The sequence below is a fragment of the Anomaloglossus baeobatrachus genome, chromosome 9 (assembly GCF_048569485.1).
Source record: "Anomaloglossus baeobatrachus isolate aAnoBae1 chromosome 9, aAnoBae1.hap1, whole genome shotgun sequence".
In the NCBI taxonomy this organism is placed as follows: Eukaryota; Metazoa; Chordata; class Amphibia; order Anura; family Aromobatidae; genus Anomaloglossus; species Anomaloglossus baeobatrachus.
Window position 1 is genome coordinate 195,697,740 of NC_134361.1, and position 20,341 is coordinate 195,718,080.

General features: G+C 44.7%; 1 protein-coding gene across 1 annotated transcript; it reads left to right on the forward strand.

Moving 5' to 3' along the window:
- The first annotated feature begins 2,707 nt into the window (after nt 1-2,707).
- Nucleotides 2,708-15,824, forward strand: LOC142251865 (uncharacterized). The gene is made up of 4 exons (XM_075324913.1): nt 2,708-2,752; nt 3,452-3,602; nt 3,702-4,627; nt 15,781-15,824. The coding sequence occupies exons 3-4, from the start codon at nt 3,994-3,996 to the stop codon at nt 15,822-15,824; spliced, it is 678 nt and encodes a 225-aa protein (XP_075181028.1). The 5' UTR covers nt 2,708-2,752; nt 3,452-3,602; nt 3,702-3,993.
- Nucleotides 15,825-20,341: the final 4,517 nt, after the last annotated feature.

Below are 20,341 nucleotides of genomic sequence, written 5' to 3' on the forward strand. Positions count from 1 at the left end.
AATTGTTCCTTTCAGGGGGTATTGCAACTTTTCGGCATTTTGAGGCGAAATTGTTCCTTTGGGGGGGTTTTGCAACTTTTGGCCATTTTGAAGCGAAATTGTTCCTTTCGGGGGGTATTGAAACTTTTCGGCATTTTGAGGCGAAATTGTTCCTTTGGGGGGGTATTGCAACTTTTGGCCATTTTGAAGCGAAATTGTTCCTTTCGGAGGGTATTGAAACTTTTCAGCATTTTGAGGCGAAATTGTTTCTTTGGGGGGGTATTGCAAATTTTTGCCATTTTGAGGCGAAATTGTTCCTTTGGGGGGGTATTGCAACTTTTGGCCATTTTGAAGCGAAATTGTTCCTTTGGGGGGGTATTGCAATATTTTGCCATTTTGAGGCGAAATTGTTCCTTTGGGGGGTATTGCAACTTTTGGCCATTTTGAAGCGAAATTGTTCCTTTCGGGGGTATTGCAACTTTTCGGCATTTTGAAGCGAAATTGTTCCTTTGGGGGGGTATTGCAATTTTTTTCCATTTTGAGGCGAAATTGTTCCTTTGGGGGGGTATTGCAACTTTTGGCCATTTTGAAGCGAAATTGTTCCTTTCAGGGGGTATTGCAACTTTTCGGCATTTTGAGGCGAAATTGTTCCTTTGGGGGGGTATTGCAACTTTTGGCCATTTTGAAGCGAAATTGTTCCTTTCGGAGGGTATTGAAACTTTTCAGCATTTTGAGGCGAAATTGTTCCTTTGGGGGGGTATTGCAATTTTTTTTTCCATTTTGAGGCGAAATTATTCCTTTGGGGGGGTATTGCAACTTTTCGGCATTTTGAAGCGAAATTGTTCCTTTGGGGGGGTATTGCAATTTTTTTCCATTTTGAGGCGAAATTGTTCCTTTGGGGGGGTATTGCAACTTTTGGCCATTTTGAAGCGAAATTGTTCCTTTCAGGGGGTATTGCAACTTTTCGGCATTTTGAGGCGAAATTGTTCCTTTGGGGGGGTTTTGCAACTTTTGGCCATTTTGAAGCGAAATTGTTCCTTTCGGGGGGTATTGAAACTTTTCGGCATTTTGAGGCGAAATTGTTCCTTTGGGGGGGTATTGCAACTTTTGGCCATTTTGAAGCGAAATTGTTCCTTTCGGAGGGTATTGAAACTTTTCAGCATTTTGAGGCGAAATTGTTTCTTTGGGGGGGTATTGCAAATTTTTGCCATTTTGAGGCGAAATTGTTCCTTTGGGGGGGTATTGCAACTTTTGGCCATTTTGAAGCGAAATTGTTCCTTTGGGGGGGTATTGCAATATTTTGCCATTTTGAGGCGAAATTGTTCCTTTGGGGGGTATTGCAACTTTTGGCCATTTTGAAGCGAAATTGTTCCTTTCGGGGGTATTGCAACTTTTCGGCATTTTGAAGCGAAATTGTTCCTTTGGGGGGGTATTGCAATTTTTTTCCATTTTGAGGCGAAATTGTTCCTTTGGGGGGGTATTGCAACTTTTGGCCATTTTGAAGCGAAATTGTTCCTTTCAGGGGGTATTGCAACTTTTCGGCATTTTGAGGCGAAATTGTTCCTTTGGGGGGGTATTGCAACTTTTGGCCATTTTGAAGCGAAATTGTTCCTTTCGGAGGGTATTGAAACTTTTCAGCATTTTGAGGCGAAATTGTTTCTTTGGGGGGGTATTGCAAATTTTTGCCATTTTGAGGCGAAATTGTTCCTTTGGGGGGGTATTGCAACTTTTGGCCATTTTGAAGCGAAATTGTTCCTTTGGGGGGGTATTGCAATATTTTGCCATTTTAAGGCGAAATTGTTCCTTTGGGGGGTATTGCAACTTTTGGCCATTTTGAAGCGAAATTGTTCCTTTCGGGGGGTATTGCAACTTTTCGGCATTTTGAGGCGAAATTGTTCCTTTGGGGGTTATTGCAATTTTTTTTCCATTTTGAGGCGAAATTGTTCCTTTGGGGGGTATTGCAACTTTTGGCCGTTTTGAAGCGAAATTGTACCTTTGGGGGGGTATTGCAATTTTTGGCCATTTTGAAGCGAAATTGTTCCTTTGGGGGGGTATTGCAACTTTTCGGCATTTTGAAGCGAAATTGTTCCTTTAAGAGGTATTGCAACTTTTGGCCATTTTGAGGCCTGCGCCACACATCCGTGCCTCCGGTACGTTTTTGGCATTTTTTGCACGTACCGGAGACACGTGCTGATGTTGACATACTATTTTTAATCTAAAAAGCCTCACGTCAGTGTTTGCGCACGGAGCGTGTGTCCGTTCCGTGCGTACGTTTGAGCGTGTCGAAAAAGCGCTGACATGTCCGTTTTCCACCGGCATCACGTCCTCACGGATCCATTAAATCCTATGGGTCCGTGTTTACACGTACGTGATACGGATGGCCTCCGTATGCTATCCGTGTGGTCCGTGTCCGTGTTTTAATTAGAAAGTTTGTTACACTCTGAAATACTTTCAGGTGGCGTAGCTAACATATTTTTTTGCACAAAACTAACTGTGCATTTGCAGAAGGAGTGAGCAAGCAAGAAGTTGTAGTTCTGTGTATTGCAAGATCTATTTTGAGCAAACTTTCGTCTTCGAAATATAATAATGGCACCACGGGTGGACACGGAGAAACTTATAACAGCTGTCGAGACTCACCCACCATTATGGGATACACGTGTAGATGGTTACCATGACCGACTGACAGTTGAGCGCCATTGGAATCAAGTAGCTGAGGCAGTGTACCCCAATAATGCATGGTCTAGATGTTCTCCTGCAAAGCGTGCTAAATATGGTAAGTTTTTGTATTTTTTTATAGTTATTTATTTAATATCTATATTTGGATTTTTTCATACTTTCAAACTGTGATTGTTTTGGCATAGTTATGTTGTCTTTTAGTGTAAAATCCTATGAGAAGAATTGGTATATGTACTACTCAATATATTGAGTTCCTGTACAATTTTTTCATAGTATCACCAAACTTTCATAAGTGACAAAACTCAAAGTATACTTAAATTTGTAATCTGACTTGGAATTCTTCATGAATTTACTTAATTAACTGATTAAACTGTCATGTGTTTTTAAATTCCCTGTTGTATTAGTCTAAATTTAGTATCACAATTGAAAATCTTGTAATTTTTATTTTTTTTTAATAAAATTGTTTAAAATGACATGTCAATATCATTACCTACATGTATCAAATAATATTTCTAGTAATTTATAGCCAAATGTCATTGCAAAAACACCAAATTATAATTTAAATATAGATGACAATTACTTAAAATATAATTATTCAGAAATATTATTTGGTTATGTGTGAATGTCTAAACATGTTTTTGAATGAAGAATCTCTAAATAAATTATATTTAATCCAAAGTATTTGACCAACATAATTGTGTTAAATTGTATATTACATTTCGCAAACATTATTTAATTTAATGTGTGCAGATTTATGGAGAATGTTGCAAGTGACATATTTTTTTATTTTCCACAGTTGACTTGGTAAAAAGGCGTTGGCGTTCAGCCCGTGATCAGTACCGAAGGGAGTACAACCCTATACCATCCTCATCCAGCCAAGGCCGCAAACGCAGATATATTTATTATGAACAAATAAGCTTCCTAGCACCCATCTTAGAAGTTACACAGTAAGTTCTTTTTTGTAAAAAAAAAAAAAAAAAAACCCCTGAAGATAATTGGACAAAGATAAATGTTAAGATTGTAATATGTTTTTTCATTTCTTATAGAACGGAGGATAATCTTGACGAATCAGATGATGAACCAACAGCAGGTCCCTCTGCTACAGCCACCTCAGCATCAGAACAAGAACCTGCCAGAGAAGACATTGAAATTCCTGAGACTCAACAAGATGCAGCAAATGAATCACATGAGGGTGGGACAGAGAGTGCACAAACCAACACCCAAGGCTCATCAACGCAACAAACAACAACACCAGCTACACAATCAACACAAACAAATGTACTTCCACGTTTTGCACCACAACCTCTACGTGCAAGAAGAATCCGCAGACCTGAGGAAATGAGATCCTTACCGGAAATAATTGACACACGCATTATTCACATAATGAACACTTTAATTCCAGAAACAGATGCCGAGCGTTTTTGTCGGTCTTTATCTACTAGCTTAACCAAAATTCCTTCAGATAGGCAGGAACGTGTAAGAGCTGCTATGCTTACCCTACTGTCAGCTAGTCAGGCAGAACAGGAACCAGTGAGAGTGTATGAGGCCATAGAAAATTGGCGTACCATTATGCAACAACATACAGTCCCAAACACAACAGACAATCAAAATACAATTTCAACACAAACAACAATGGCAACTGTAATAGTCAATAATCCACTATTACAACAATCTGGACAACCTTCAATTGCTTCAAGTACGTTATTCCCAACACCAATTAGACAAGGGTATGTTGCAACCAATACTGGTGCCTTAAGCACTGTACAAAGTGCTACCTCACAGCAACCCATGAACTATATGAATTTACAACCAACTCAAACTACTAGTTACTTTACTCAACCCACAAATATTGGTGGTTTACCTAATTTGTTTCCAGGTTCAACATACCCACAATCATTCATGATGCCTCATTATCCAATCTCAACTATGTTACCTACACCACACTTACAAACATCAGTCAACTATCCTCAAGGTCAACAACATACACACACACAATACCCAATTACTAGTGATGAGCGAGTACTAAAAAGCTCGGGTGCTCGAAGCTCGGGCCGAGCCTCCCAAGATACTCGTGTACTCGGCCCGAGCAACGAGCCCAATGTTATCCTATGGGAGACCCGAGTATTTTTGTGAAATGACCTCCCGGCAGCATGGAGAAACCCTAAAAATGTCACAAAAGTCTCAGAAGAGTGCTCAAATGACATGGCAACAGCATGGGGAAGACCCCTTGAAGCATTTATCACTCAAAAGTCACAGCTGTGAACAATTTTGTCCGCGTTTTACGCCATTTTTACGGACTCACCAGAAAACCTTCCAAAATGACCCCAAAATGATTTTTCATGGCGGAAATGTTAAGGGCACATACCCAATAGTGAGATAGAGCTGGTGTATGTTACTTTTTGAGATCAATACATGAAAGATTTTACGTGAAAACATTGTGTGGCACTCCGATGTCCCTGAGAAGAGACGTACATGAAGGCCTCTTGAGTCTAATGTGCCCATTTTGAGGAAGTGAGTCTTTGTAGTATTTTCCTTTGCCAGGGCAGTCCTAAATTGTGAGGTTCACCAATGCCCCTGCATACAGACGTGCATGAGGGCCTGTAAACCTGAAGTGCCCATTGGAAGGAAGTGGGTGTATTATAGTATAGCCCTTAGGCAGGGAAGCCAAACATTGGGAGGCTCCACGTTGTCCCTGGATAGAGACGTGCATGAAGGCCTGTAAACCTGAAGTGCCCATTGGAAGGAAGTGGGTGTATTATAGTATAGCCCTTAGGCAGGGAAGCCAAACATTGGGAGGCTCCACGTTGTCCCTGGATAGAGACGTGCATGAAGGCCTGTAAACCTGAAGTGCCCATTGGAAGGAAGTGGGTGTATTATAGTATAGCCCTTAGGCAGGGAAGCCAAACATTGGGAGGCTCCACGTTGTCCCTGGATAGAGACGTGCATGAAGGCCTGTAAACCTGAAGTGCCCATTGGAAGGAAGTGGGTGTATTATAGTATAGCCCTTAGGCAGGGAAGCCAAACATTGGGAGGCTCCACGTTGTCCCTGGATAGAGACGTGCATGAAGGCCTGTAAACCTGAAGTGCCCATTGGAAGGAAGTGGGTGTATTATAGTATAGCCCTTAGGCAGGGAAGCCAAACATTGGGAGGCTCCACGTTGTCCCTGGATAGAGACGTGCATGAAGGCCTGTAAACCTGAAGTGCCCATTGGAAGGAAGTGGGTGTATTATAGTATAGCCCTTAGGCAGGGAAGCCAAACATTGGGAGGCTCCACGTTGTCCCTGGATAGAGACGTGCATGAAGGCCTGTAAACCTGAAGTGCCCATTGGAAGGAAGTGGGTGTATTATAGTATAGCCCTTAGGCAGGGAAGCCAAACATTGGGAGGCTCCACGTTGTCCCTGGATAGAGACGTGCATGAAGGCCTGTAAACCTGAAGTGCCCATTGGAAGGAAGTGGGTGTATTATAGTATAGCCCTTAGGCAGGGAAGCCAAACATTGGGAGGCTCCACGTTGTCCCTGGATAGAGACGTGCATGAAGGCCTGTAAACCTGAAGTGCCCATTGGAAGGAAGTGGGTGTATTATAGTATAGCCCTTAGGCAGGGAAGCCAAACATTGGGAGGCTCCACGTTGTCCCTGGATAGAGACGTGCATGAAGGCCTGTAAACCTGAAGTGCCCATTGGAAGGAAGTGGGTGTATTATAGTATAGCCCTTAGGCAGGGAAGCCAAACATTGGGAGGCTCCACGTTGTCCCTGGATAGAGACGTGCATGAAGGCCTGTAAACCTGAAGTGCCCATTGGAAGGAAGTGGGTGTATTATAGTATAGCCCTTAGGCAGGGAAGCCAAACATTGGGAGGCTCCACGTTGTCCCTGGATAGAGACGTGCATGAAGGCCTGTAAACCTGAAGTGCCCATTGGAAGGAAGTGGGTGTATTATAGTATAGCCCTTAGGCAGGGAAGCCAAACATTGGGAGGCTCCACGTTGTCCCTGGATAGAGACGTGCATGAAGGCCTGTAAACCTGAAGTGCCCATTGGAAGGAAGTGGGTGTATTATAGTATAGCCCTTAGGCAGGGAAGCCAAACATTGGGAGGCTCTACGTTGTCCCTGGATAGAGACCTGTTAGGTTCTTAGTGCCTCCGTGCTTGCATTTAAAAACCGCACGTGTGTGCCTGTTGGTGGCAGCTTTCCGCTGCATTTGTGTGAGTTTTGCACAAACTTGGATATAACACACAAGTCTAGTGAATACACATCAGCACAGCATTGCAAAATGCGCAAGGGCGTTGTCAACGAACAAGGAAGTGGACGTGATGGTGGTGCAGGCAGACACCGAGGTTGTGTGCAAGCTCTAATTTCGCCACAACAAAGGGCCACATCTAGTCGCTCGCACGTCCTGTCCCAAATTCTTGGGGACCGCAGCAGTACACCCCTCTTGAACCAAGACCAGTGTCAACAGGTTGTTAGTTGGATAGCGGATAATGCTTCCAGTCAGATTGGCACCACCACAAACACTCTGTCTTCCACACGGTCAAGTGTCAGTAGCCGTGATACTGCACCGCACATTTCAGAACCTGATCCTCCTTCCTACCACCAGGCCGAGTACACGTCCACGGACATTACTGATCCCACACTTGGACACTCGGAATAGCTGTTCGTTCACGTTTCCATTCACAAATTCTGGCCTCTCGCCAGCTCCTGTTGAAGTGGGCCATGACGAGATTGTATGTACAGATGCACAAATATTTGAGCAGCCACGTTCTCACGAAGTTGGCAACGTGTCTCAACAAGGGGTGGCCGATGATGAGACACAATTGTCAGGAAGTCAGGAGGAGGAGCAGGGTGCGGAAGAGGAAGACGACGTGGTGGATGATCCAGTAACTGACCCAACCTGGCAGGAGGATATGCAGAGCGAGGACAGCAGTGCACAGGGGGAGGGAGGCGTAGCATCACAACAGGCAGTAAGAAGCAGAGTGGTGGCCCCAGGCAGACGTCAGTCAACTGTTCCCCGGAACAACACGACACAAGGTGCCTGTACAAATGTTAGGTCTTCCCGAGTCTGGCTGTAATACTATTGTATGTATTGAGGATTTCGATTGCGTTAGGGCAATGACAACCAGAGACGAGTTCTTGGTGCAAGACATTTATAATATGCAACCAGCAAATATGTACATAAACGGAACAAAAACACAGTAGAACATAAATACAGGAAATACCTTCCAGGGACTGAGCGAAAGGGAATTCCCGGTACCGCGCACCGGACTCCCCCAGGGAGACCACCAACAGCAAACCCCTATACAGGGACTGTCTGGCAATCACCCCAGAAGCCCTAAATGCGCAGCAGCCGGGACACAAAAGGGCAATAGGTAAGTCGAAAAATGTCTGTACGTGATGTGAGTCCAGAGTGGTATTAAACGGAAGGAACCGGGCAGAAGTTCCGACCAAAGACGGCAAACGGAGTCCAGGTACAGCTAGATGATACCAGATGAAGTCCAGAGTCGGTGTCGGTTGTTTTCCAAGAGGATCCGAATAACAATCAGGAACCAAAAGCAGCAGGGCAGGAGCACACAGGAAGCAGTATACTCAGGCACTGGACTAAGCTTTAGGGGCGGCTTTTAAACAGATGGACAGGAAGTAGGGCAACATAACAGAAAACTCCATGTTAACAAAGGGCAAGCTCTTTCAAAAGAAAACTGGAAAACCAGGAACTCTGACACTGGCAGTTTTTTAAGTTGGCTCCAGATGATTCTAAAAAGGCCATTTGCAACACCTGCCATGCCAGCATCAGCAGGGGTACCAAAACTAGCAGCCTGACCACCACCAGCATGATCAGGCACATGTCAGCCAAGCACCCGACTTTGTGGGAAGTACAACAGAGTCGAGGAGCAGTGCTTGCTGATGTCACTGCTACGTCTTCGCTGGTTGTGCATGCGAGCCAATCCCCTGTCCATGCTGCCTGCGAACAAGCCTCCTCCACTCCTGCACCTGCAGTTGCCTACGCAGAAAGAACACCATCATCAAGCACGTCCTTGTCCCAGCGCAACGTTCAGTTATCCATTCAGCAAACCTTTGAGCGCAGGCGCAAATACACTGCCAACACCCCACATGCCACAGTTCTAAATGCTAACATTTCGCGACTGCTTGCGCTGGAAATGTTGCCTTTTAGGCTGGTTGAGACAGAAGCATTCCGCGAACTGATGGTGGCAGCTGTCCCACGTTACTCGGTCCACAGCCGCCACTATTTCTCCCTGTGTGCCGTCCCCGCATTGCATAACTAACCACGTGTCACAAAACATCACACGTGCCCGGAACAACGCTGTTTCAGCCAAAGTCCACCTAACCACAGACACGTGGACAAGTGCATGTGGGCAAGGCCGCTACATCTCGTTGACGTCACACTGGGTTAATATTGTGCAAGCTGGGACCCAGTCTGAGCGAGGGACGGAATACGTCCTTCACACACCAAGTTTTGCAGGCCCTACCTCAGTCAGGGTTTCACACACACTCTACAGCTCCGGAATGTCATGCTCCTCAGCCTCCTCCTCCTCCTGCGCATCCTGATCCACTTTACCCTCCACACCAGTCCCAAGCTGTAAGTGTCGCTGGCGGAGGAGGGGACGGTGCGCTCTCCCACTGCTCGGGTCCGGCTGACGCAGCTCTACGGCTGCTGCTGCTCGTTGGCTCGAGCGATGGCCGGATCCCGGGGACTCGAGCGGCGCTACTCGCCCGTGAGTGAAAAGGGGTGGTTTGGGTTTTGGGGATATTGTCCGTGACGCCACCCACGGTTGTGGTGATTGTGTGGACACCACCGCTGCTCTGGACGGGGATCCCGGGAGCCTGTGACAGGGAGCAGCTTTGTTGTTATTTCTCCCCTACGTGGGTAGGGGGGTTGGTTGTCCCGGGGCCTGGTGATGGGGTAGAGATGGATGACAGGCGGGTTGCGGGGCCTGATGAAGTGCATGGTCGCAGGGGCAGCGCTGTGCCGCACGGCACGGAGGTACTCACTCAGCCCAATGATGATGACACAGTTCAGGGTAAAACAAGTGGCTGGATGGACAGGTCACTCGGACGGCTGCGGTTGTTCCTCCCTGCAGGTTAGTGATGACTGTCTCTCCCTGCACCGAAGTTAAGTGTTGGTAGTGATGGTTTCCCAACGGTAACCCGCTCCCTGACCTGGATATGGGCCGGAGGAGCCCCTTTTGCCCACAGGCGCTGGCCCTGGGAGACGGTTGCCCTTGCCGGTGGCTGTGTCTCCCCTTCACGGTTGTACGGTTGCCTTCTATCTGGACTTGGCTGTTTGGAAACCCTGAGGTCCCCTTCAATAACGGATTTGGCAAATTCACGGCGACACCAAGCCTTGCCGGGATCCGAAAGTCCTCTGCCAATGGTGCTGGCTTCGCTTTGTATACCGGTCCGGTACGGCCGGGTCACCACCCGTCCACGGTCCTTACGGCAGACTCCAATCGGCCTCCACTGCAGACGGTCACCACATCCTGCCAACCTTGCTGTCCTGTCCAGGCCACACACCCGGACCAACTTCAGGCTCTTTGCTGTCACTTTTCTCCTCTCTACTACTTTCCTCCTTCCACTTCCTTAGCTTAACTCTCACTGCCTGTGTTTTCCCTCCTCCTCGGTGGGTGGAGACCAACCGCCTGGCTCCACACCCTGGTGTGGACAACAGCCCCTGGGGAAGGCAACAAGGATTTTGTGTTTTGACTATGATATGCCTGCAGGGAGTGTGGGGTGTTTAAGTGTTGTGCTCTGTGGCCCCTGGCTTGTCCAGGGCGACACAGAAGCACTGCAGCACTGCCTCGGCGAAGCGGCAACAGGCAGTGCTGAAGCTAATCTGCATAGGTGACAAACCCCACAATGCAGAAGAGGTGTGGACAGCTCTGAAACAGCAGGCAGATCACTGGCTCACAACTCTGAACCTAAAGCCAGGAAAGGTGGTGTGTGACAATGGCCGGAACCTGGTGGCGGCTTTGAGGCGAGGCCAGCTGACACATGTTCCATGCTTGGCCCATGTGCTCAACCTCGAGGTTCAGCGGTTTCTAAAGTCATAGTCAGAGCTGTCTGATCTGCTGGTAAAAGTTCGCCGCCTGTCTGCACATTTTCGAAAGTCACCTACTGCTTCAGCCGGCCTTGCCGCCTTAAGACGCCGTTTGCATCTTCCGGCACACAGACTGGTGTGTGATGTCCCCACGCGTTGGAATTCAACTCTGCACATGTTGGTCAGGATATGTGAGCAGAAGAGGGCAGTTGTTGAGTACCTGCATCACCTAAGCCGTCGGGAAATGGGTCAAACTCCACACATAACACCTGAGGAGTGGAGATGGATGTCCGACCTATGCACCATCCGCCAAAACTTTGAGGACTACAACAAGATGGTGAGCGGCGATGACGACATTATTAGCGTCACCATACCGCTTCTCTGCCTTCTAAAATGGTCTCTGCTCAGAAAACAAACATGATGCATTGCAGGCGGAGCGCGATGAGTTTCAGCAAGAAACAGTAGTGGGTGTGGGTGATGATAACACACAGCCCAGCCTCGTCTCATCACAACGTGCAGTGGAGGACTATGACGAGGAGGAGGATGAAGACATGGAGCAACTCTCTGGCCAAATTGAGGATATGACATGCAGTCATATCCTCGGTTCAGCGTGGCTGGCCAGAGGACAGGGTAGATGATGAGGAGGAGGAGGACAGCATGTTCAGTCATCGTGTCGGTCAGGATACTGAAGTGATGGCTGTTAAGAGTCTGGCACACATGGCTGACTTTATGGTAAGCTGCCTGTCTCGTGACCCTCGCGTTAAGAACATCTTGGCCGACAATCATTACTGGTTGGTAACACTGTTAGACCCACGCTAAAAGGAGAACTTTATGTCTCTTATTCCCGAGGCGGAGAGGTCAGGCAAAATGCAGCAGTTCCAGAAGGCCATAGTCACGGAAGTAGGCAAAGCATTCCCCTCACAAAACGCTAGCGGCATAGGTCATGAATCAGTGGACAACCGAGGCGTACAGCCGAGAGAGGCACAAGTCCAATCCGCCAGAGGTAGGGGAACAGTCTTTAAGATGTGTGACAGTTTTCTCAGCCCCTCACGTACCACAGCCCCTGAGGTGCGGGGTAGTGCCACAAGAAATCCTAAGTTTGCCCAGATGCTGAAGGAGTACCTTGCAGATCGAACAACTGTACTCCGACATTCCTCTGTGCCTTACAATTATTGGGTATCCAAGCTGGACACGTGGCATGAATTGGCTCTCTACGCCTTGGAAGGCCTGGCCTGCCCTGCTGCTAGCGTTTTGTCAGAGCGTGTTTTTAGTGCCGCAGGTGGAATCATTACAGATAAACGCACCCGCCTGTCAACTGAAAATGCTGACAAGCTGACTCTGATCAAGATGAACAAGGGTTGGATTGGGCCAGACTTCACCACACCACCAGCAAATGAGAGCGGAATTTAAAGTTTGCCATGTACCTCCACTCACCCATGGGTACACACTTCTGGAGTTTGGCTAATCGCTGGACTGCTCCTCCTTCTCCTCATGCGCCACCATGATGATGACCGTTACAAATTGCAATACTTAGGCCTTTGTTTCAGGTATACCCCCAGTGGTAAATTTTTTCGCCCATTCTTTGCAGAATGGACATTACAACGACAGGAGACCCACTCCTTTGCAATGGGAACAATGTTTTGAGGCCCTCATGCACGTCTCTATCCAGGGACAACGTGGAGCCTGACGCTGCCACCGACTGCCACACACGTGCTGTTTTTAAATGCAAGCACGGACGCAATAAGAACCTAACTGGTTTTTAGGAGCGACAATTACTGAGAAGTCTGACACTATCAGACACTGCTGACTGACGTGTATTATACACTAGACTTGTGCGTTATATAATAGTTTGTGCAAAACGCGCACCTGTACCCTGCCACCGACTGCCACACACGTGCTGTTTTTAAATGCAAGCACGGACGCAATAAGAACCTAACTGGTTTTTAGGAGCGACAATTACTGAGAAGTCTGACACTATCAGACACTGCTGACTGACGTGTATTATACACTAGACTTGTGCGTTATATAATAGTTTGTGCAAAACGCGCACCTGTACCCTGACACCGACTGCCACACACGTGCTGTTTTTAAATGCAAGCACGGACGCAATAAGAACCTAACTGGTTTTTAGGAGCGACAATTACTGAGAAGTCTGACACTATCAGACACTGCTGACTGACGTGTATTATACACTAGACTTGTGCGTTATATAATAGTTTGTGCAAAACGCGCACCTGTACCCTGCCACCGACTGCCACACACGTGCTGTTTTTAAATGCAAGCACGGACGCAATAAGAACCTAACTGGTTTTTAGGAGCGACAATTACTGAGAAGTCTGACACTATCAGACACTGCTGACTGACGTGTATTATACACTAGACTTGTGCGTTATATAATAGTTTGTGCAAAACGCGCACCTGTACCCTGCCACCGACTGCCACACACGTGCTGTTTTTAAATGCAAGCACGGACGCAATAAGAACCTAACTGGTTTTTAGGAGCGACAATTACTGAGAAGTCTGACACTATCAGACACTGCTGACTGACGTGTATTATACACTAGACTTGTGCGTTATATAATAGTTTGTGCAAAACGCGCACCTGTACCCTGACACCGACTGCCACACACGTGCTGTTTTTAAATGCAAGCACGGACGCAATAAGAACCTAACTGGTTTTTAGGAGCGACAATTACTGAGAAGTCTGACACTATCAGACACTGCTGACTGACGTGTATTATACACTAGACTTGTGCGTTATATAATAGTTTGTGCAAAACGCGCACCTGTACCCTGCCACCGACTGCCACACACGTGCTGTTTTTAAATGCAAGCACGGACGCAATAAGAACCTAACTGGTTTTTAGGAGCGACAATTACTGAGAAGTCTGACACTATCAGACACTGCTGACTGACGTGTATTATACACTAGACTTGTGCGTTATATAATAGTTTGTGCAAAACGCGCACCTGTACCCTGCCACCGACTGCCACACACGTGCTGTTTTTAAATGCAAGCACGGACGCAATAAGAACCTAACTGGTTTTTAGGAGCGACAATTACTGAGAAGTCTGACACTATCAGACACTGCTGACTGACGTGTATTATACACTAGACTTGTGCGTTATATAATAGTTTGTGCAAAACGCGCACCTGTACCCTGCCACCGACTGCCACACACGTGCTGTTTTTAAATGCAAGCACGGACGCAATAAGAACCTAACTGGTTTTTAGGAGCGACAATTACTGAGAAGTCTGACACTATCAGACACTGCTGACTGACGTGTATTATACACTAGACTTGTGCGTTATATAATAGTTTGTGCAAAACGCGCACCTGTACCCTGCCACCGACTGCCACACACGTGCTGTTTTTAAATGCAAGCACGGACGCAATAAGAACCTAACTGGTTTTTAGGAGCGACAATTACTGAGAAGTCTGACACTATCAGACACTGCTGACTGACGTGTATTATACACTAGACTTGTGCGTTATATAATAGTTTGTGCAAAACGCGCACCTGTACCCTGCCACCGACTGCCACACACGTGCTGTTTTTAAATGCAAGCACGGACGCAATAAGAACCTAACTGGTTTTTAGGAGCGACAATTACTGAGAAGTCTGACACTATCAGACACTGCTGACTGACGTGTATTATACACTAGACTTGTGCGTTATATAATAGTTTGTGCAAAACGCGCACCTGTACCCTGCCACCGACTGCCACACACGTGCTGTTTTTAAATGCAAGCACGGACGCAATAAGAACCTAACTGGTTTTTAGGAGCGACAATTACTGAGAAGTCTGACACTATCTGGACTGTTTTACACTGTGTACACCAGCCCCAGATATGATGAAGGCTGGTATACGGTCACCACTAGGAATGGCTATATATACCCTGCCTGCCTGCCTGTATACTGCTACAATAGTCCTGACAAGGACTCTTCTGGTCACTAGCCTGTATTCCGACCTGGCTATACCCTGCCTGTATATAGCAACAATAGTCCTGAGAAGGACTCTGCTACTGTACTCCGACCTGGCTATACCCTGCCTGCCTGTATACAACTAGAATAGTCCTGAGAAGGACTTCTGGTCACACTGTTTGCAGCCCTGCTCCGGAACTAACTATAAAGGGCCGCAAAGCTTTCCCTGAATCAGCGACACTCTCCCTACACTCACTGTCAGAATAGCTGTGAGCAGAGCACAGCGCGCCGGCCTATATAAAGGCTCGGTGACGCTGTGCAGGCCGGCCAATCACTGCAATTCCACAACTAACAGGGCTGTGGCATTGCAGTGGTCTGCCAGCCAATCCCTGCATGAGGGCTGGCTCTCAAAAGAGCGCCAACATGCAGAAATGAAGACCACGAGTAAAGCACGAGTATCGCGAGATTACTCGGTCCCCGCCGAGCAGCCCGAGTACAGTGATACTCGTGCGAGTACCGAGTAGTGACAAGCATGCTCGCTCATCACTACCAATTACCCATGTAGATCCACAGGTGTACTCAACCACAGGCAATGTGTTGGGACAAACCAGCATGCAACAGACTGTTCCACACACTACTGTAGCTAGTAATAGGAATGTTGTTCAGCAAACAACTGCTTCCATTCCTGAAAATACCATTTCTGAGGCCACACAAAACAACATACTCAGCAACACTCAGGTTACTTCACTAGAAGATCTTGTTGACTTGTGATGCACATTTTTGTTAATCTTAACATTCAAACAACAAATCTGATGAATGTGTCAAAATGTTAAAAAAGAGTGATTTCCAAAAATGTGCAAACTCAGAGTTGAAAAGATTTAAAAAACATGTGTGATTATACTTAGTGACGGATCACATATATGTTTTATAGCCTTTTTTTTTTTAATTTTAGGAACACATTTTTACCCAACCAATTTGATGGTTAGATTAGTTCTAATATTCTGAAAACACAGTTTACAATTTTTGGGTCTATGTCAATGTCCAACATGATAGCAACTTAATTGGCCGACATTTTTCAACATTGTAAGCAATGCACACATTTTCTTTACAATTACTCTTGTATGTAAAGTATATTTTGTATGTTATGAAGAATACCATCAAAAGTTACATTTTGAAAAATTTAACACAAGATGAACAATATGTACATTTTTAATGTGGATGTGAAAAAATAACATCCTTAATTTATGGATTAATCTGCTTATTCTTAATAAAAGATTCTGTTTTTGAAGAAAAAAAACATGTTTATTATTGATATTTATTAATAATATAGCATTTTTTCAATAGACGATTAACATTATTAATGTTGTAAGTTTAAAATAATTTTCCTAAAACTTGATAGTAACACAGAAATGTACATACACATACATACAACATTCAGAAAACCATGTTGCTAACAGAAATGTCAGTTTATGATTAACGCATTTGCCCTTTAATACAAGTTCGATTTAAGCTCTTAGATGTTGAGAAAACTTAACCAAGTTCCTATAATAAAAAAAAATTATATTTTTATCAACAAAAAACCATCACAATCTTAACAATCATCACTATTATTAGTATCATCAAAACAATTAAAGTAATCAGTAAATAAATTTCTAATTTGTAAACCAGATGTCACGGAATTATGAGACATAGGTTCACCTGTGGGATTAACAACATGGTTTATCTGAAATTCATCATCCACATAAGTTCCTCCTTCATGTATCCGACAGTAATTGTGAAGCACTATGGTAGCCTTGAGTACAGATGTGACAAAGGTTGGCTGCAACTGAATCGTTGTCTGATAAATGCGCCATTTGTTAGCTAAAATACCAAATGCACACTCCACATAACGTCTTGCTTTAGTTAGCCGATTATTAAAGTACTGTTTCCTGTCATCAATGGATCTCCTTGGATATGGTCGCATAACATGTTTGGATAATGCAAATCCTGCATCTGCTACCATCACATATGGTGCCAACGGTCCAGATGTACCAGGTAGGGCAACTGGTGGGGGGATCAATAATGAATTTTCTTGCAGGCGTTGGGCTAATCTTGATGAACGGAAAATACGGGCATCTGAGGCACTACCATAGGCCCCAATGTCTGCATAAATAAAACGGTATTCTGTGTCAACCAATGCCAAAATAACAACGGAAAAATATTTATGAAAATTGAAATAACGTGACCCAGAGTTTGGTGGCTTTTTAACTCTGAAATGCTTGCCATCCAAAGCTCCTATGCAGTTAGGAAAGTCAACAGAGTCCTTGAAGCCCTTAGAGATTTTCAACCAAGCTTCTCTGTTTGGCTGAGGCATCATTTCTTCTTTTAAATGTTGCCATATCATGTCGCATGTGTGACGTACTATAACGGCAATGGTTGATCGACCCAACAAAAAATCAAAATGTAAAGCAATAAAAGATTGACCAGTCGCCAAGAATCTATGAAAACAAGACAAACAATGATTTACAATTAACACTATGTTTTTTTAAATGAAAAAAAACATAAGAAAACACAAACATTGATTCAAAAATGAGATTAGATCAATAAAGATCAATTACACATTTCAATGTGAAAAATAACACATTTACACAAATTACAAAAAAAAAAAATATAATACCTCAGAGTCACCATAAATCTCTCCTCTGGGGAAATGGAAAGCCGCATCCAAGTGTCCTGATGTTGCAAATGAGGTCGTAAAATATTTAGTAAGTAATCAAAACTCTCAACTGACAAACGGCAGTATGAAAAAAACTTATCTGGGAAATTCCGTAACTCAAAAAATAAAGTATGGAAATGACCATGCATAGGCCGCATCATCATTAGTGGATGCACCCACAATCTGGTTCTTCTTACATTATCATATTGCAACATGTGCCGTCGAACGCCAAAACGACGAGATATAATCCAACATAAAAACACTAAGGCCTCCGTGGATAATGGCATTGCGACAATTTTGTCTCAACACATAGGTGCTCCAAGGCATAATACAAGCAGGAAACAGTTTATACTTAACTTATATTTATGTCCTAATCACATACACCTATGTGTCATTTAATTCCAAGTAATCACCATTATCTCAATGTGTGAAACATGTGAAACACGCACAAAAAACGGACTGCACACGGAACACACACTGACGTATTTCACGCACAGGAAAACGCACACACGTACACACGTATGACACACGATATGCATACGGACACCACACGGAGGGGGAAAACGGACTGCAAATACGGAACACGGACACAAAAACCGGACTACACCAAACGTACGTTTTTTACACGTGAGTGTGGCAGAGGCCTGAAGCGAAATTGTTCCTTTGGGGGGGTATTGCAATTTTTTGACATTTTGAGGCGAAATTGTTCCTTTGGGGGGGTATTGCAACTTTTGGCCATATTGAAGCGAAATTGTTCCTTTGAGGGGGGATTACAATTTTTGGCCATTTTGAGGCGAAATTGTTCCTTTGGGGGGTTATTGCAATTTTTTGCCATTTTGAGGCGAAATTGTTTCTTTGGGGGGGTATTGCAACTTTTGGCCATTTTGAAGCGAAATTGTTCCTTTCGGGGGGTATTGCAACTTTTCGGCATTTTGAGGCAAAATTGTTCCTTTGGGGGGGTATTGCAATTTTTTGCCATTTTGAGGCGAAATTGTTCCTTTGGGGGGGTATTGCAATTTTTGGCCATTTTGAGGCGAAATTGTTCCTTTGGGGGGGTATTGCAATTTTTTGCCATTTTGAGGCGAAATTGTTCCTTTGGGGGGTATTGCAATTTTTTGCCATTTTGAGGCGAAATTGTTTCTTTGGGGGGGTATTGCAACTTTTGGCCATTTTGAAGCGAAATTGTTCCTTTGGGGGGGTATTGCAATTTTTTGCCATTTTGAGGCGAAATTGTTCCTTTGGGGGGGTATTGCAACTTTTGGCCATTTTGAAGCGAAATTGTTCCTTTCGGGGGGTATTGAAACTTTTCGGCATTTTGAGGCGAAATGGTTCCTTTGGGGTGGTATTGCAATTTTTTTTCCATTTTGAGGCGAAATTGTTCCTTTGGGGGAGTATTGCAACTTTTGGCCATTTTGAAGCGAAATTGTTCTTTTGGGAGGGTATTGCAATTTTTTGCCATTTTGAGGCGAAATTGTTCCTTTGGGAAGGTATTGCAACTTTTGGCCATTTTGAAGCGAAATTGTTTCTTTCGGGGGGGTATTGAAACTTTTCGGCATTTTGAGGCGAAATTGTTCCTTTGGGGGGGTATTGCAATTTTTTGCCATTTTGAGGCGAAATTGTTTCTTTGGGGGGGTATTGCAACTTTTGGCCATTTTGAAGCAAAATTGTTCCTTTGGGGGGGTATTGCAACTTTTGGCCATTTTGAAGCGAAATTGTTCCTTTCGGGGGGTATTGAAACTTTTCGGCATTTTGAGGCGAAATTGTTCCTTTGGGGTTGTATTGTAATTTTTTTTCCATTTTGAGGCGAAATTGTTACTTTGGGGGGGTATTGCAACTTTTGGCCATTTTAAAGCGAAATTGTTCCTTTCGGGGGGTATTGAAACTTTTCGGCATTTTGAGGTGAAATTGTTCCTTTGGGGGGGTATTGCAATTTTTTTTTCCATTTTGAGGCGAAATTGTTCCTTTGGGGGGTATTGCAACTTTTCGGCATTTTGAAGCGAAATTGTTCCTTTGGGGGGGTATTGCAATTTTTTTCCATTTTGAGGCGAAATTGTTCCTTTGGGGGGGTATTGCAACTTTTGGCCATTTTGAAGCGAAATTGTTCCTTTCAGGGGGTATTGCAACTTTTCGGCATTTTGAGGCGAAATTGTTCCTTTGGGGGGGTTTTGCAACTTTTGGCCATTTTGAAGCGAAATTGTTCCTTTCGAGGGGTATTGAAACTTTTTGGCATTTTGAGGCGAAATTGTTCCTTTGGGGGGGTATTGCAACTTTTTGCCTTTTTGAAGCGAAATTGTTCCTTTGGGGGGGTATTGCAATTTTTTGCCATTTTGAGGCGAAATTGTTCCTTTGGGGGGGTATTGCAACTTTTGGCCATTTTGAAGCGAAATTGTTTCTTTCGGGGGGGGTATTGCAACTTTTGGCCATTTTGAGGCAAAATTGTTCCTTTGGGGTGGTATTGCAATTTTTTTTCCATTTTGAGGCGAAATTGTTCCTTTGGGGGCGTATTGCAACTTTTGGCCATTTTGAAGCGAAATTGTTCCTTTCGGGGGGTATTGCAATTTTTTGCCATTTTGAGGCGAAATTGTTCCTTTGGGGGGTATTGCAATTTTTTGCCATTTTGAGGCGAAATTGTTCCTTTGGGGGGTATTGCAACTGTTCGGCATTTTGAGGCGAAATTGTTCCTTTGGGGTGGTATTGTAATTTTTTTTCCATTTTGAGGCGAAATTGTTCCTTTGGGGGGGTATTGCAACTTTTGGCCATTTTGAAGCGAAATTGTTCCTTTCGGGGGGTATTGCAACTTTTCGGCAATTTGAGGCGAAATTGTTCCTTTGGGGGGGTATTGCAACTTTTGGCCATTTTGAAGCGAAATTGTTCCTTTTGGGGGGTATTGCAACTTTTGGCCATTTTAAAGCGAAATTGTTCCTTTCGGGGGGTATTGAAACTTTTCGGCATTTTGAGGTGAAATTGTTCCTTTGGGGGGGGTATTGCAATTTTTTTTTCCATTTTGAGGCGAAAT

What these genes read in the sequence shown, in the direction of transcription:
- LOC142251865 (XM_075324913.1), top strand. Translation starts at nt 3,994, where the DNA reads ATGAGATCCTTACCGGAAATAATTGACACACGCATTATTCACATAATG. An exon ending in ATCAGTCAACTATCCTCAAG is followed by an intron (nt 4,628 to 15,780) that starts GTCAACAACATA and finishes TATGTTATGAAG; the next exon opens with AATACCATCAAAAGTTACAT.